The sequence below is a fragment of the Colius striatus genome, chromosome 26, assembly GCF_028858725.1.
Source record: "Colius striatus isolate bColStr4 chromosome 26, bColStr4.1.hap1, whole genome shotgun sequence".
NCBI classification, from domain to species: domain Eukaryota; kingdom Metazoa; phylum Chordata; class Aves; order Coliiformes; family Coliidae; genus Colius; species Colius striatus.
In genome coordinates this window covers 1611171-1625480 of record NC_084784.1, presented here as the reverse complement: position 1 = coordinate 1625480, position 14310 = coordinate 1611171, and the positions used below count along the sequence as shown (strand labels likewise).

At 66.9% G+C, this 14310-nt stretch overlaps 2 protein-coding genes across 2 annotated transcripts; both read left to right on the top strand.

The window, feature by feature from the left end:
* Positions 1–763: 763 nt before the first annotated feature.
* LOC133627878 (rho GTPase-activating protein 9-like) lies at positions 764–6565 on the top strand. The gene is made up of 4 exons (XM_062015306.1): positions 764–805; positions 2960–3295; positions 3991–4136; positions 6554–6565. The coding sequence occupies exons 2-4, from the start codon at positions 3001–3003 to the stop codon at positions 6563–6565; spliced, it is 453 nt and encodes a 150-aa protein (XP_061871290.1). The 5' UTR covers positions 764–805; positions 2960–3000.
* A 307-nt stretch (positions 6566–6872) lies between these two features.
* Positions 6873–14095, top strand: LOC133627947 (rho GTPase-activating protein 9-like). Its single transcript, XM_062015533.1, has 14 exons — positions 6873–6955; positions 7490–7564; positions 7702–7763; positions 9172–9259; positions 9371–9466; positions 10473–10571; positions 10648–10771; positions 10857–10885; positions 12507–12600; positions 12693–12770; positions 12898–12951; positions 13055–13189; positions 13258–13363; positions 13647–14095. The coding sequence occupies exons 1-14, from the start codon at positions 6947–6949 to the stop codon at positions 13825–13827; spliced, it is 1230 nt and encodes a 409-aa protein (XP_061871517.1). The 5' UTR covers positions 6873–6946; the 3' UTR covers positions 13828–14095.
* The last annotated feature ends 215 nt before the right edge of the window (positions 14096–14310 follow it).

Genomic DNA, 14310 nt, shown 5'->3' with positions numbered 1-14310 from the left:
TCGCTCCCCCCGGGCCGCCCCTCGTTCTCCCCGGCCGCCCCTCGCTCCCCCCCGGTCGCCCCTCGCTCTCCCCGGCCGCCCCTCGATCCACCCGGCCGCCCCTCGCTCCCCCCGGGATGCTCCTGCCCCTCCCCGGGACTCTCTGCCTCCCCCCGGTCGCCCCTCGCTCCCCCCGGGCCGCCCCTCGCTCTCCCCGGGATGCTCCTGCCCTTACCCGGGACTCTCTGCCTCTCCCCGGCTGCCCCTCACTCTCCCCGGGCCGCTCCCGCCTCCCCCCGGCCGCCCCTCGCTCCCCCCGGGATGCTCCTGCCCCTCCCCGGGACTCTCTGCCTCCCCCTGGCCGCCCCTCGCTCCCCCCGGGATGCTCCTGCCCCTCCCCGGGACTCTCTGCCTCCCCCTGGCCGCCCCTCGCTCTCCCCGGGACTCTCTGCCTCCCCCCGGGCCGCTCTCCCCCTCCTCAGGGATGCTCCGGGCCGCTCCCCCTCTCCCCTCTCTCCCCCCTCACGATGCTCCCGCTTCCCCGCGGCACCTTCTCCTTCCCCCCGGGCCGTTCCCTCTCCCTGGGATGCTCGTGCTTCCCCCCGGGCCGTTCCCTCTCCCCGGGATGCTCGTGCTTCCCCCCGGGCCGTTCCCTCTCCCCGGGATGCTCGTGCTTCCCCCCGGGCCGTTCTCCCGTGCCCGGGGAGGCCGATTCCCCCCCGCCCCGCGTCCCGCCAGCCGCTTCGCCCCGTCCCGTCCTGTCACATGCCCCGGGGGTGTCCCCGCGGCCGCCGGCGGCCCCGACTCGCCGCCCCGGCAGGATCAGGTGGGTGAGGGACACCGGGGGGGTCCCGCTTTGGGGGGTGAAGTGGCCGCTCTGCACCGGGGGGTCCACTCAGGCACAGCCCAGGCGAGCTGGGGAATCTCCTTCCCACCCCCCACTTTGTTCCCCGGTGCCCCGGGAAGCGACGGGGCGAGAAGGGGGTACCGGAGGGGGGTGGGACACACGGGCTCGGGTCCTTCCCCAGAGACATTTGTACCCCCCCGGGCAGTGCAGTTGCCCCAATTGCCCCCTCTCCCACCCCTCCCCACCCCCTCCCGGCCCCACAGCGTGGGCAGAGCTGTGGGGCTGAGTGTGGGGTCCCGACCCCTGTACCCCGGGGTGTCGAGGTGATGGGTGCAGGGGGGATGCAGCATCCTCCATCCCCTCCCCCATGGCAGCCCCCACCTCTGTGCCAGCATCGTGCCCTGTCCCTGCAGCAGGTGCTGCCCCTCGGGCCCCCCCAGTGACCCCCCAAAGCTGGTGAGTGGATTTCTGGGGAGATCCTGGGAGCTGAGGACCACGGGGCTGGGGGGAGGGGGGTTGGGGGCAGGGGGGTGCAGGTCCAGCAGCCCAAAGCTGTGGGGGTGGGGATCAGGGAGTGTGGGGTGTGAGGATGGGACAGGGGGGGACTGGGAGCCACTGGTGAAGGGGGGGGACTGGGGGGGGGCTGCAGGGAAACGGGGGCCACGGGGTCCTGAGACCCCTCCCCACCCCCACCCCGTGTGGTGTGGGGTGAGGAAGCCGCAGCCTCGCTGCTTCCTGCTGCTGCAGCAGCTCAGCTTCCTGCACCCCAGTCCCTCCCAGTCCCTCCCAGTGCCTCCCAGTGCCTCCCAGTGCCCCCTGAGCCCCCTGAACCCCGGGGGCAGCAACTGGGACAGTAAATGCCATGTGGTGGACAGGATTACTGGGGGGCATTGCCATGGGTAGGGGGGGAATCCATGGCCATGGGGCACAGCTGGGCCATGGGGCATTGCCATGGCCATGGGGCATCTTCTGGCCATGGGGCACATTCTGTCTGTGAGGCACATCCTGGCCATGGGGCATGTTCTGTGGGGCACAGCCTGGTCACATTCTATCCCCAGGGCACAGCTTGGCCATGGGAATCTCTACAGCCATGGGGCAAATTCTGGCCATGGGGCACAGCTTGGCCATGGGGCATCTTCTGTCTGTGGGGCACAGCTGGCACATGGGGCACATTCTGTCCATGGGGCACATTCTGTCCATGGGGCATCTTCTGTCCATGGGGCACATTCTGTCCATGGGGCTTGTTCTGTTTGTGGGGCACAACCTGGTCATGGGGCATCTCCATGGCCATGGGGCACAGCTTGGCCATGGGGCATCTTCTGTCTGGGGGGCACAGCTGGCACATGGGGCACGTTCTGGCCATGGGCCACATTCTATCCCTGGGGCACAGCTTGACCATGGGCATCTCCACAGCCATGGGGCACAGCTTGGCCATGGGGCATCTTCTGCCTGTGGGGCACATCCTGGCCATGGGGCATGTTCTGTTTGTATGGCACAACCTGGTTATGGGGCATCTCCATGGCCATGGGGCATGTTCTGTGGGGCACAGCATGGCCATGGGGCACCTCCACAGCCATGGGGCACATCCTGCCAAGCCCTGACCCTGCAGCACCATCCTTTTTGCCCCCCATGGCCCTGCTCAGCCCCATCCTCCCACACCCCAACCCTCCCCAGGCTGCCCTCAGCCCTCTCCCTGTGCCACACAGACGGCAGCAGCCGTGCCACAGCCCCCCAGGCTGCCCTCACCTCTCTCCCTGTGCCACACAGACGGCAGCAGCCGTGCCACAGCCCCCCAGGCTGCCCTCACCCCTCTCCCTGTGCCACACAGACGGCAGCAGCCGTGCCACAGCCCCCCAGGCTGCCCTCAGCCCTCTCCCTGTGCCACACAGACGGCAGCAGCCGTGCCACAGCCCCCCAGGCTGCCCTCACCTCTCTCCCTGTGCCACACAGACGGCAGCAGCCGTGCCACAGCCCCCCAGGCTGCCCTCACCTCTCTCCCTGTGCCACACAGACGGCAGCAGCCGTGCCACAGCCCCCCAGGCTGCCCTCACCCCTCTCCCTGTGCCTCACAGACGGCAGCAGCTGTGCCACAGCCCCCCAGGCTGCCCTCACCTCTCTCCCTGTGCCACACAGATGGCAGCAGCTGTGCCACAGCCCCCCTGAGCCCGCTGAGGATGCTGCCTGGGCGCTGGCGGCTGCAGGGGCGGCTCTGGCAGCGGGCACAGCCGCCCGTCCTGCTCCGTGCCCTCTACGACTACACCTACCGTGCCCAGGACGGGCGGCTGGTGGCCATGGCAGCTGGGGAGAGCTTCCTCCTGCTCCACAAAGCCACTGAGGACTGGTGGCAGGTCAGGAGGGTGGCAGAGCCACGCTGGGCAAGGCCTTTCTTCGTCCCTGCCACCTACGTGGCCGAGCTGGGCGCTGGCGATGCCGAGAGCTTGGTGCCCCAGAAGCCACCCACGGGCACTGGTGAGGGATGGGGGGCACGTGGGGGGTGGGAGAATGGAGAACTGGAGGGGCTGAGGGAGGGGGGCATGGGGTGGAGGGCACTGGGGGTACAGGGGGTTTGGGGGCTTGGGGGGTAGATTGGGGCTGGGGGCACTGAGGGGGGCACAAGGATGAAGGGGCATTGGGGGGCACTAGGGGTATGGTGGGGGCTTGAGGCTTAGGGGGCAGATTGGGGCTGGGGGCACTGAGGGGGCACTGAGGGGGGCACAAGGGTGAAGGGGCATTGGGGGGCACTAGGGGTATGGTGGGGGCTTGAGGCTTAGGGGGCAGATTGGGGCTGGGGGCACTGAGGAGGGCACAAGAGTGAGGGGGGCACTGGGGGGCACTAGGAGTATGGTGGGGTCTGGGACTTGAGGCTTAGGGGGCAGATTGGGGCTGGGGGCACTGAGGGGGGCACAAGGATGAAGGGGCATTGGGGGGCACTAGGGGTATGGTGGGGGCTTGAGGCTTAGGGGGCAGATTGGGGCTGGGGGCACTGAGGGGGCACTGAGGGGGGCACTGGGGAGGAGGGGGCCATGAGGGACACTGGGGGGGTGCAGGAGGGGGCACAGGGCTGTGGGCACTGGGAGACCCCCAGGGAACACAGGGGGGTGTGTGAGGGGTGTCTGTGCCCCCCCTGACTTGCAGCCTCATTTTGGGGTGCTGGGTCCCCCCAGGGCTGCCACTGCAGTACCACTCCCTGGAGGACTTGGGGACCCCCCCCCAGGAGGTCGGGCTGAGCCCCCCACACCCCCTCAGCAGTGCCCAGCTGGCAGAGGGGGCTTTGCCCCCCTCCTCCTGCCCCCTGCCACAGGCCCCTGGGGTGAGTGGGGGGGGTCAGGTGGTCCCCAAAGTGCCCCCCAATTCCATCCATCCCCCTCCAACCCCCTTTCTGTGGCTCCCTCTCCCTGCACCCCCTCAACCTGCACCCCATGTCCTTGCCCTGAACCACCAAACATCACCCACCTCCATCACTCCCTGCACCCCCAAACCTGCCCCCTGCACCCCCAAACCTCACCCCAACCTCACCCCCCCATAACCCCCCTGCACCCCCAAACTTCACCCCTCCATCACACATCTGCACCTGCAATCTTCATCTCCCTCCATCACCTCACTGCACCCCCAAATTCACCCCCTCATTGCCCCTTGCACCCCCAAACTTCACCCCTTCCATCGTCCTTTGAACCCCAAATTCACCCCTCCATCTCCTCCTGCACCCCCAAACCTCATCCCCTTATATCATCCCCCCTGCCCCCCAAATTCACCCCTCCATCTCCTCCTGCACCCCCAAACTTCACCCCCTCACCCCAAAATTCACTCCTACCATCACCTTCCTGCACCCCAAACCTCATCCCCCTTCATTGCCCCTTTGCACCCCTAAACATCCCCCTCCATTGCCCCCTGAACCCCAAGTTCACCCCTCCATTGCACCCCCAAATTCACCCCCTCCATCACCCTCCTGCACTCCCAAACCTCATCCCCCTTCATCGCCCCCTGCACCCCCAAATTCAGCCTCTCTATCACCCCCTGTACCCCCAAACTTCCCCATCACTCCCTGCACCCCAAATTCACCCCATCACCCCCTGTACCCCCAAACTTCCCCCTCCACCACTCCTTGCACCCCAAATTCACCCCATCACCCCCTGTACCCCCAAACTTCCCCATCACTCCTTGCACCCCAAATTCACCCCATCACCCCCTGTACCCCCAAACTTCCCCCCTCCACCACTCCTTACACCCCAAATTCACCCCCTTCCATCACCCCTGTACCCCCAAACTTCCCCCTCCATCACTCCTTACACCCCAAATTCACCCCATCACCCCCTGTACCCCCAAACTTCCCCCTCCACCACTCCTTGCACCCCAAATTCACCCCATCACCCCCTGTACCCCAAACTTCCCCATCACTCCCTGCACCCCAAATTCACCCCATCACCCCCTGTACCCCTAAACTTCCCCATCACTCCCTGCACCCCAAATTCACCCCCTTCCATCACCCTGTACCCCCAAACTTCCCCATCACTCTCTGCACCCCAAATTCACCCCCTTCCATCACCCCCTGTACCCCCAAACTTCCCCATCACTCCTTGCACCCCAAATTCACCCCATCACCCCCTGTACCCCCAAACTTCCCCATCACTCCCTGCACCCCAAATTCACCCCATCACCCCCTGTACCCCCAAACTTCCCCCTCCATCACTCCTTACACCCCAAATTCACCCCCTTCCATCGCCCCCTGTACCCCCACACTTCCCCATCACTCTCTGCACCCCAAATTCACCCCATCACCCCCTGTACCCCCAAACTTCCCCATCACTCCCTGCACCCCAAATTCACCCCATCACCCCCTGTACCCCCAAACTTCCCCCTCCACCACTCCTTGCACCCCAAATTCACCCCATCACCCCCTGTACCCCTAAACTTCCTCATCACTCCCTGCACCCCAAATTCACCCCCTTCCATCACCCTGTACCCCCAAACTTCCCCATCACTCTCTGCACCCCAAATTCACCCCCTTCCATCACCCCCTGTACCCCCAAACTTCCCCATCACTCCTTGCACCCCAAATTCACCCCATCACCCCCCTGTACCCCCAAACTTCCCCCCTCCACCACTCCTTACACCCCAAATTCACCCCCTTCCATCACCCTGTACCCCCAAACTTCCCCATCACTCCCTGCACCCCAAATTCACCCCATCACCCCCTGTACCCCCAAACTTCCCCATCACTCCCTACACCCCAAATTCACCCCCTTCCATCACCCCTGTACCCCCAAACTTCCCCATCACTCCCTGCACCCCAAATTCACCCCATCACCCCCTGTACCCCCAAACTTCCCCCTCCACCACTCCTTGCACCCCAAATTCACCCCATCGCCCCCTGTACCCCCAAACTTCCCCCTCCATCACTCCTTACACCCCAAATTCACCCCCTTCCATCGCCCCCTGTACCCCCACACTTCCCCATCACTCTCTGCACCCCAAATTCACCCCATCACCCCCTGTACCCCCAAACTTCCCCACCACTCCTTGAACCCCAAATTCACCCCATCGCCCCCTGTACCCCAAACTTCACCCCCCTCCCTCACCCCCCCTCGCACCCCAAATTCTCCCCCCCGCCCCCCCAAACCTCTCACTTCTCCTTTGCCCCCCCTTTCCCTCCCCCCCGCCGCTTCCTCCTCCCGTGGGGCAGCGGAGGAAGTTTGGGGGGGCGGGGGAGCCCCAAAACCGGCTCCGCAGCCGCGCCTGTAAAACCCGACCCGGGGGGGGCAGGAAAAGGGGCGCTGGGGTGGGGGGAAGCGGGGGGGGGGGGCTGAGATTGGGGCTGGGGGCACGGTCCGGGCACTGCCCTTGTGCCCCCTGCCCACGGCTGCGCTCTGCCCGTGCCCCCCCAGCCGCCCCCCCCCGCGAGCTGCCGCCGCTCAGCGCCACCCGGAGGAGCCCCCCGAACCCTCCGGGCCCCCCCTGCAGATTTTGGGGGGTTGGCAGCGGCACCGGGACCCCCGAACGGGACGAAGCTTCTTCTACAACCCCCGGAGCGGCTGCAGCTCCTGGAAACCCCCCCGGAGGCACCGAGCCGGGGTGGGCACGGCTCGGGGGGGCTCGGGGCAGTGCCACCCCCCCGGAGGCGCTATGGGGGAGGTACGGACACACGAGGGGGGGTCCCGGGGCTGTGCCACCCCCCCGGAGGCATTGCGAGGGGGGTGGGCACAATGAGGAGGGGGTCTCGGGGCTGGGGGGTGGGTGGGTTTCGGGGTCCCAGGGCAGTGCCACCCCCCCGATGGCACTGGGGGGGGTTGGGCACAGCGAAAGGGGGCGTCCCAGCCCCCCCCCACTTCCCCCCCGCACCCATCCCGTGCCCCCCCAATGCCCCTCCTCGTGCCCCCCCAAACCTCGCCTCGAATCCCCCCCATATACCCCTCCCATGACCCCCCCCCCCAGTGCTCCCAGTGCCCCCCCATCCCTGCCAGTTACGGGCAGCAGTGCTTTGGGGGGTGGGTTTTGGGGGGGTCTCTACGCCCCCCCCCGAGACTGCAGCCCCCCCTCACCCCCTTGAGCCCCCCAGGGCTGGGGGGAGCCCGGAGTGGGCACCGGGGCACAGCTGGGGGAGCGGGGGGTCGGGGCAGGGTGCGGGGGGTACCAGGGAGGGTCCCCCACGCTGTGCCCCCCCCGCAGGAGGAGCCGGTGGCCACCGCGGAGCCTTCGCTCGCCACAGCCGAGCCCGAGCCCTGCGCGGCCGCTGCGCCCACGGTGAGGTCGGGGGGTGCCGGGGGGTGGTTGGGGGGTGTCGGGGGGTGGTTGGGGGGAGCCGGGGGGTGGTTGGGGGGTGCCGGGGGGTGGCTGGGGGGTGCCGGGGGGGCGGGGGCAGCGCTGACCTTCCCCGGCAGGAGCTGCGGAAAGCGGGAGAGCTCAACCGGACCAAGATCGCGGAGGGAGGGAGGAAACTCAGGTGGGGGCCGGGCTGGGGGTGGGGGTCCTGCGGCGGGGAGGGGGTCCTGGTGCAGGGGCTGTGCCAGTTTGGGGTCTCAGAGGGGTCCTGGTGCAGGGGCTGTGCCAGTTTGGGGTCTCAGAGGGGTCCTGGTGCAGGGCCTGTGCCAGTTTGGTGTCCTGGTGCAGGGGCTGTGCCAGTTTGGGGTCTCAGGGGGGTCCTGGTGCAGGGGCTGTGCCAGTTTGGGGTGTCAGGAGGGTCCTGGTGCAGGGGCTGTGCCAGTTTGGTGTCCTGGTGCAGGGGCTGTGACAGTTTGGGGTCTCAGGGGGGTCTTGGTACAGGGGGCTGTGACAGTTTGGGGTCTCACGGGTGTCCTGGTGCAGGGGCTGTGGCAGTTTGGGGTCTCAAGGGGGTCCTGGTGCAGGGGCTGTGCCAGTTTGGGGTGTCAGGGGGGTCCTGGTGCAGGGGCTGTGGCAGTTTGGGGTCTCAGGGGGGTCCTGGTGCAGGGGCTGTGCCAGTTTGGGGTCTCAGGGGGGTCCTGGTGCAGGGGCTGTGGCAGTTTGGGGTCTCAAGGGGGTCCTGGTGCAGGGGCTGTGCCAGTTTGGGGTCTCAGGGGGATCCTGGTGCAGGGGCTATGCCAGTTTGGGGTCTCAGAGGGGTCCTGGTGCAGGGGCTGTGGCAGATTGGGGTCCTTGGGGGGCCTGGTGCAGGGGCTGTGCCAGTTTGGGGTCTCAGAGGGGTCCTGGTGCAGGGGCTGTGTCAGTTTGGTGTCCTGGTGCAGGGGCTGTGGCAGTTTGGGGTCTCAGGGGGGTCCTGGTACAGGGGGCTGTGGCAGTTTGGGGTCTCAGGGGGGTCGTGGTGCAGGGGCTGTGCCAGTTTGGGGTCTCACGGGTGTCCTGGTGCAGGGGCTGTGACAGTTTGGGGTCTCAGGGGGGTCCTGGTGCAGGGGCTGTGCCAGTTTGGGGTCTCAGAGGGGTCCTGGTGCAGGGGCTGTGCCAGTTTGGGGTCTCAGGGGGGTCCTGGTGCAGGGGCTGTGCCAGTTTGGGGTCTCAGAGGGGTCCTGGTGCAGGGGCTGTGGCAGTTTGGGGTCTCAGAGGGGTCCTGGTGCAGGGGCTGTGCCAGTTTGGTGTCCTGGTGCAGGGGCTGTGCCAGTTTGGGGTGTCAGGAGGGTCCTGGTGCAGGGGCTGTGCCAGTTTGGGGTCTCAGAGGGGTCCTGGTGCAGGGGCTGTGCCAGTTTGGTGTCCTGGTGCAGGGGCTGTGGCAGTTTGGGGTGTCAGGGGGTCCTGGTCCTGGGGAGAAGGGGGGAGTTGATGCCAGGGGGACTGTGCCCAGTGCCTGTGTGAGGCTTTACTGGGTGGGGGGCACCCAAGGCTTCCCCCAGCCCTGAGGAGGGGGTTGAGGTGCCCCTCACCTGCTGCCCCCTCCCCAGGAAGAGCTGGGCACCCTCCTGGGTGGTGTTGGCTGGCAACAGCCTCATCTTCTACAAGGACTCCAAGGGCCTGGCCCCCGCTGCCTGGGTGAGTGTGGGGCAGGGGGGGCTGTGGGGAGGTGTGTGGGGGTGGGGGGCAGGGTCTGGCTGCCATGGGGACACGAGGGGCAGCTGTGCCAGCCTGTGCCCCCCCTGGCAGTGCCCCTCCAGCAGCCGCCCTGAGAGCAGCGTGGATCTGCGTGGGGCCGCTCTGGGCTGGGCACCGTGGCTCTCCAGCAAGAGGAACGTTCTCCACGTCAGTCTGGGGGGGTCAGGATGGGGGGAGGGGGTCCCCCCCAAACAGTTTGGGCATCACAGGGAACCCCCTGAGTGCAGCCCCTGGGCTCAGCATGAGGGAACCCCCAAAATGAGCCACAGGGGATCCATCCTGCCCTGGGCTGGGGGGAATGGGGGGAGTCTCTGGGGGTCTCTGGGGGTCTTGGGAGTCTTTGAGGGTCCTTGGGAGTCTCTGGGGCCCCCTGGGGGTTTCTGGGGGTCCTTGGGGGTCTCTGGGGTCATTGGGGGTCCTTTTGGTTCCTTGGGGTTGTCTGGGGTTCCCTGGGAGTCTCTGGGGGTTCACTGGGGGCATCTGGGGTTCCTTGGGGGTGTCTGGGGTCTCTGGGGGTCCTTGGAGGTCTCTGGGCCCCCCTGGGGGTTTCTGGGGCTCCTTGGAGGTCTCTGGGGTCACTGGGGGTCCTTGGGGTTCCTTGGGGGTGTCTGGGGTTCCCTGGGGGTCTCTGAGGGTCCTTGGGAGTCTCTGGGCCCCCCTGGGGGTTTCTGGGGGTCCTTGGGGGTCTCTGGGGGTCTTGGGGGTCTCTAAGAGTCCTTGGGGATCTCTGGAGGTCCTTGGGGTTCTTTGGGGGTCTCTGGGGGTTCCTTGGGGATCTCTAGGGGCCCTTGGGGGTCTCTGGGGTCATTGGGGGTCCTTGGGGTTCCTTGGGGTTGTCTGGGGTTCCCTGGGAGTCTCTGGGGGTTCACTGGGGGCCTCTGGGGGTCCTTAGGGGTGTCTGGGCCCCCCTGGGGGTCTCTGAGGGTCCTTGGGGTTCCTTGGGGGTCTCTGGGGTCTCTGGGGGTCCTTGGGGTTCCTTGGGGGTCTCTGGGGTCTCTGGGGTTCCCTGGGAGTCTCTGGGGGTTCCTTGGGGGTCTCTAGGGGCCCTTGGGGGTCACTGAGGGTCTCTGGGTGTCTCTGAGGCTCCCTGGGGATCCTTGAGGGGTCTCTGGGGGTCTCTGCCCCCCCCATCCTGCCCTCCCCTCTCCCCCAGCTCCGCACCGTGACGGGCAACGAGTTCCTGCTGCAGTCCGAGCAGGAGGCCACGATCCAGGGCTGGGCTCAGGCCATCCAGGGCGTCATCTGGCAGCTGGTGAGAGCTGGAAGGGGGGAGTCCCCAGCCCCAGGGCACCCCCACTGCCCCCTTACCCACCTCCCTGCCCCCCCAGGAGCTGGAGAACCCGGTGCCCGGGGGCTGGCAGCCGCGGGGAGCCGCCGGGGAGCTGCCGGAGCTCAGCGGGGACGAGGAGGAGATGCTGCCACCACGGCTGCTGGAGGGCTGCGGGGTGCCAGGTAGGGGCTGGGGAGGGGGTTTGGGGGGGGCTCTGAGGGGCTGAGGCCCCGCTGCCTGTGCCCACTGTGCCCACGGTGCCCTCAGGTGCCCCCAGCAGCTCGGACAAGAAGCGGGTGAGGAGCAGGCTGAGGCGCCTCCTGGCCCGGCGGCCGCCGCTGCAGAGTCTGCAGGAGAAGGGGCTCATCCGGGGTGGGGCCCCATCCCCCCCCCAAAGCACCCCCAAACCCCAGCACCCCCTGGGACCCCCCAAACCCAGCCCCGTCCTCCTCCTGCCCCCCCACACTGCACGGCAAGAGGGTGCTGCCTTGAGCCTCAGGGTGCTGCTCCCAGTGGGTCCCAGTGGGTCCCAGTGCCCTCCCCAGCCCTGCTCTGCTTCTGCCCCTGAGTCCCAGTGCACCCACTGGTCCCAGTATCCCCCAGTTCGCGTCCCTGTCCCTCTCATCGCAGTGTCCATCCTCCGTCCCAGTCCCCAGTCCCAGTGCACCCACTGGTCCCAGTATCCCCCAGTTCCCATCATTACCTCCCAGTATAACTGTCTTCCTCTTCTCTTCCAGTCCCAGTCCCCAATCCCAGTGCACACACTGGTCCCAGTATCCCCCAGTTCTCATCATCCCCTCCCAGTATCCCTGTCCCTCTCATCCCAGTGTCCATCCTCCCTCCCAGTCCTCAATCCCAGTGCACCCACTGGTCCCAGTATCCCCCAATTCTCATCATCCCCTCCCAGTATCCCTGTCCATCTCATCCCAGTGTCCATCCTCCCTCCCAGTCCCCAATCCCTCTGCACCCACTGGTCCCAGTGTTTCTCCAGTCCCCCTCATCCCAGTATCCACCCTCCCTCCCAGTCCCCAGTCCCTGTGCACCCACTGGTCCCAGTATCCTCCCAGTTCCCATCATCCCCTCCCAGTGTCCTTGTCCCTCTCATCCCAGTGTCCATCCTCCCTCCCAGTCTCCAATCCCAGTACACCCACTGGTCCCAGTGCTACCATCCACTCCAATACCCCTCCCTGGTCCCAGTATCCTCCCAGTTCCCATCAACTCCTCCCAATGTCCCCGTCCCTCTCATCCCAGTGTCCATACTCCCTCCCAGTCCCCAGTCCCAGTGCACCCACTGGTCCCAGTGTTTCTCCAGTCCCCCTCATCCCAGTATCCACCCTCCCTCCCAGTCCCAGTATCCCCCAGTTCTCATCATCCCCAGTCCCAGTGTCCCTGTCCCTCTCATCCCAGTATCCATCCTCCCTCCCAGTCTCCAATCCCAGTGCACCCACTGGGCCCAGTGTCCTCCCAGTTCCCATCATCCCCTCCCAGCATAACTGTCCCACTCTTCCCTCCCAGTCCCAGTCCCCAATCCCTGTGCACCCACTGGTCCCAGTATCCTCCCAGTTCCCATCATCCCCTCCCAGTGTCCTTGTCCCCCTCATCCCAGTATCCCCCAGTTCCCATCATCCCCTCCCAGTGTCCTCGTCCCCCTCATCCCAGTATCCCCCAGTTCCCATCATCCCCTCCCAGTGTCCTCGTCCCCCTCATCCCAGTATCCCCCAGTTCCCATCATCCCCTCCCAGTATCCCTGTCCCTCACTCCAGTCCCCAATCCCAGTGCACCCACTGATCCCAGTGCCACCATCCACTCCAATACCCCTCCCTGATCCCAGTACCCTCTCCCAGTTGCCCTCCCCACGACCCCATTTACCCCCTGGCCCCGTCCCAGTTTGCCCAGTGCCTCCCTCTCCCAGACCAGGTGTTTGGCTGCCGCCTGGACGCCCTGTGCCAGCGGGAGGGCAGCTCCGTGCCCCGCTTCCTGCAGCTCTGTGTCCAGGCCGTGGAGCAGAGAGGTTGGTTCCCCCCTCCCCCCATGCCACTGCCCCCCCTTCCCCCTGCACAGCTCCCCCAGCCCCCCAAAATCTCACCCCCCCCCACCCCCCAGGGCTGGATGTCGATGGGATCTACAGGGTCAACGGCAACCTCTCTGTGATCCAGAAGCTGCGTTTCGCTGCGGATCGTGGTGAGGGGCACAGGGGGTGGCACAGGACGGGGGGCACAGAGGGGAATGTGCCCAGGGATGGGCTGCAGCAGCTTGTTCCCCCCCAAACCCCCCCAAACCCCCCCAAACCCCCCCTTTGTGCCCACAGAACGAGCCGTGACCTCGGACGGACGCTTTGTCTTCCCCGAGCAGCCGTGCCAGGGTCAGCTGGGGCCGAGGGGCATGGGGAGGGGGGCACAGCAGTACCCAGGGAGGGACCTTTGAGGGACCTGGGCACAACCTGACCCCCAGCTGGTTGCCCCCAGAGGAGCGGCTGAGCCTGGCAGAGCCCGAGTGGAGCGACATCCACGTGGTGACCGGCGCCCTCAAACTCTTCCTGCGGGAGCTGCCCGAGCCCCTCGTGCCCTACGGCCTCTTCGACCCCTTCGTTGATGCCATCAGTAAGTGGCCCCTGTTGTGCCCCCTGGGGCTGGCACCACCATCTCTGACCCTGCTGGTTTCCTGCCAGAGCTGCCAGACCCCCAGGAGCGGGTGAGACGGGTGGCACAGCTGGTGCAGGACTTGCCCCCCCACAACTATGCCACCCTGCGCTACCTGCTGGCACACCTCTGCCGGTAAGGGGGGCACTGGGGGGCACTGGGGGGTGGCCTTAGAGCTGCCCCACAAGTGGGTGGGCTGCAGGGTGAGTAATGGGGGTGGGATGAGCTGGCCCTGGCATGCTGGGGGGCAGCAGGAGCTCTGCCATGTGGCCATATGGGGGGTGTGCAGCCCAGGACTGGCACTGGGGGTCACCCCCAAGCCTGGCCCAGCCCAGGGTGCCACAGGGAGGGTCAGGGGTGGATGTGGCACGTGGGACCCCCAGATCCACCCCCTCCCAACCCCTGTGAACCCCCCCAGGGTGATGGAGAGGGCCGATGCCAACCGCATGACGAGGCAGAACCTCGGCATCGTGTTCGGGCCGACGCTGCTGCGGGGGCAGCGGGAGCTGGGCAGCCTGGCAGTGGGCATGGCCCAGCAGAGCCAGGCCGTGGAGCTGCTGCTGCAACACTTTGATCACATCTTCCCTGCACCCCCCTGAACGTGAGACCCCCCCCAGCATTCAACTCTGGCTGTTGGTGCCCTCTCCTGTACCCTCCCTGCCCCCTGTACCCTGCAGCAAAAGGGCACCGGGACCACCAGCAGCTCCTTTCATCAGGGTTGGAGGGGGCTGTGGCACTGAGACCACCCACCTCTGACCCCCAGGACGTCACCCACTGCCACGTGGCAACCCCAGAGTGCCCCTTCCATGCCCAGACACCTCCCTGTTGATTTCTCCCCATCATTCATTAAACACACAGCTACTCCCATCACCCCCCCCAGCATCCTCCCCACAGGAAAGGGGGGGCCAGGGCAGGATTTGGCCATCCCAGGGCTGGGGGGAGGGGGTTTGGGGGGGTTGCCCTGAGGTGCCCACCCCCCTCTGCAACCACCATCAGCCCCAGGGTGGGTGGCACCAAGACTCCTGCTTGTGGGAGCCAAAGGGGTCCGGAGGGATGGGATGGGGGGTCCCAGAGGGATGGAA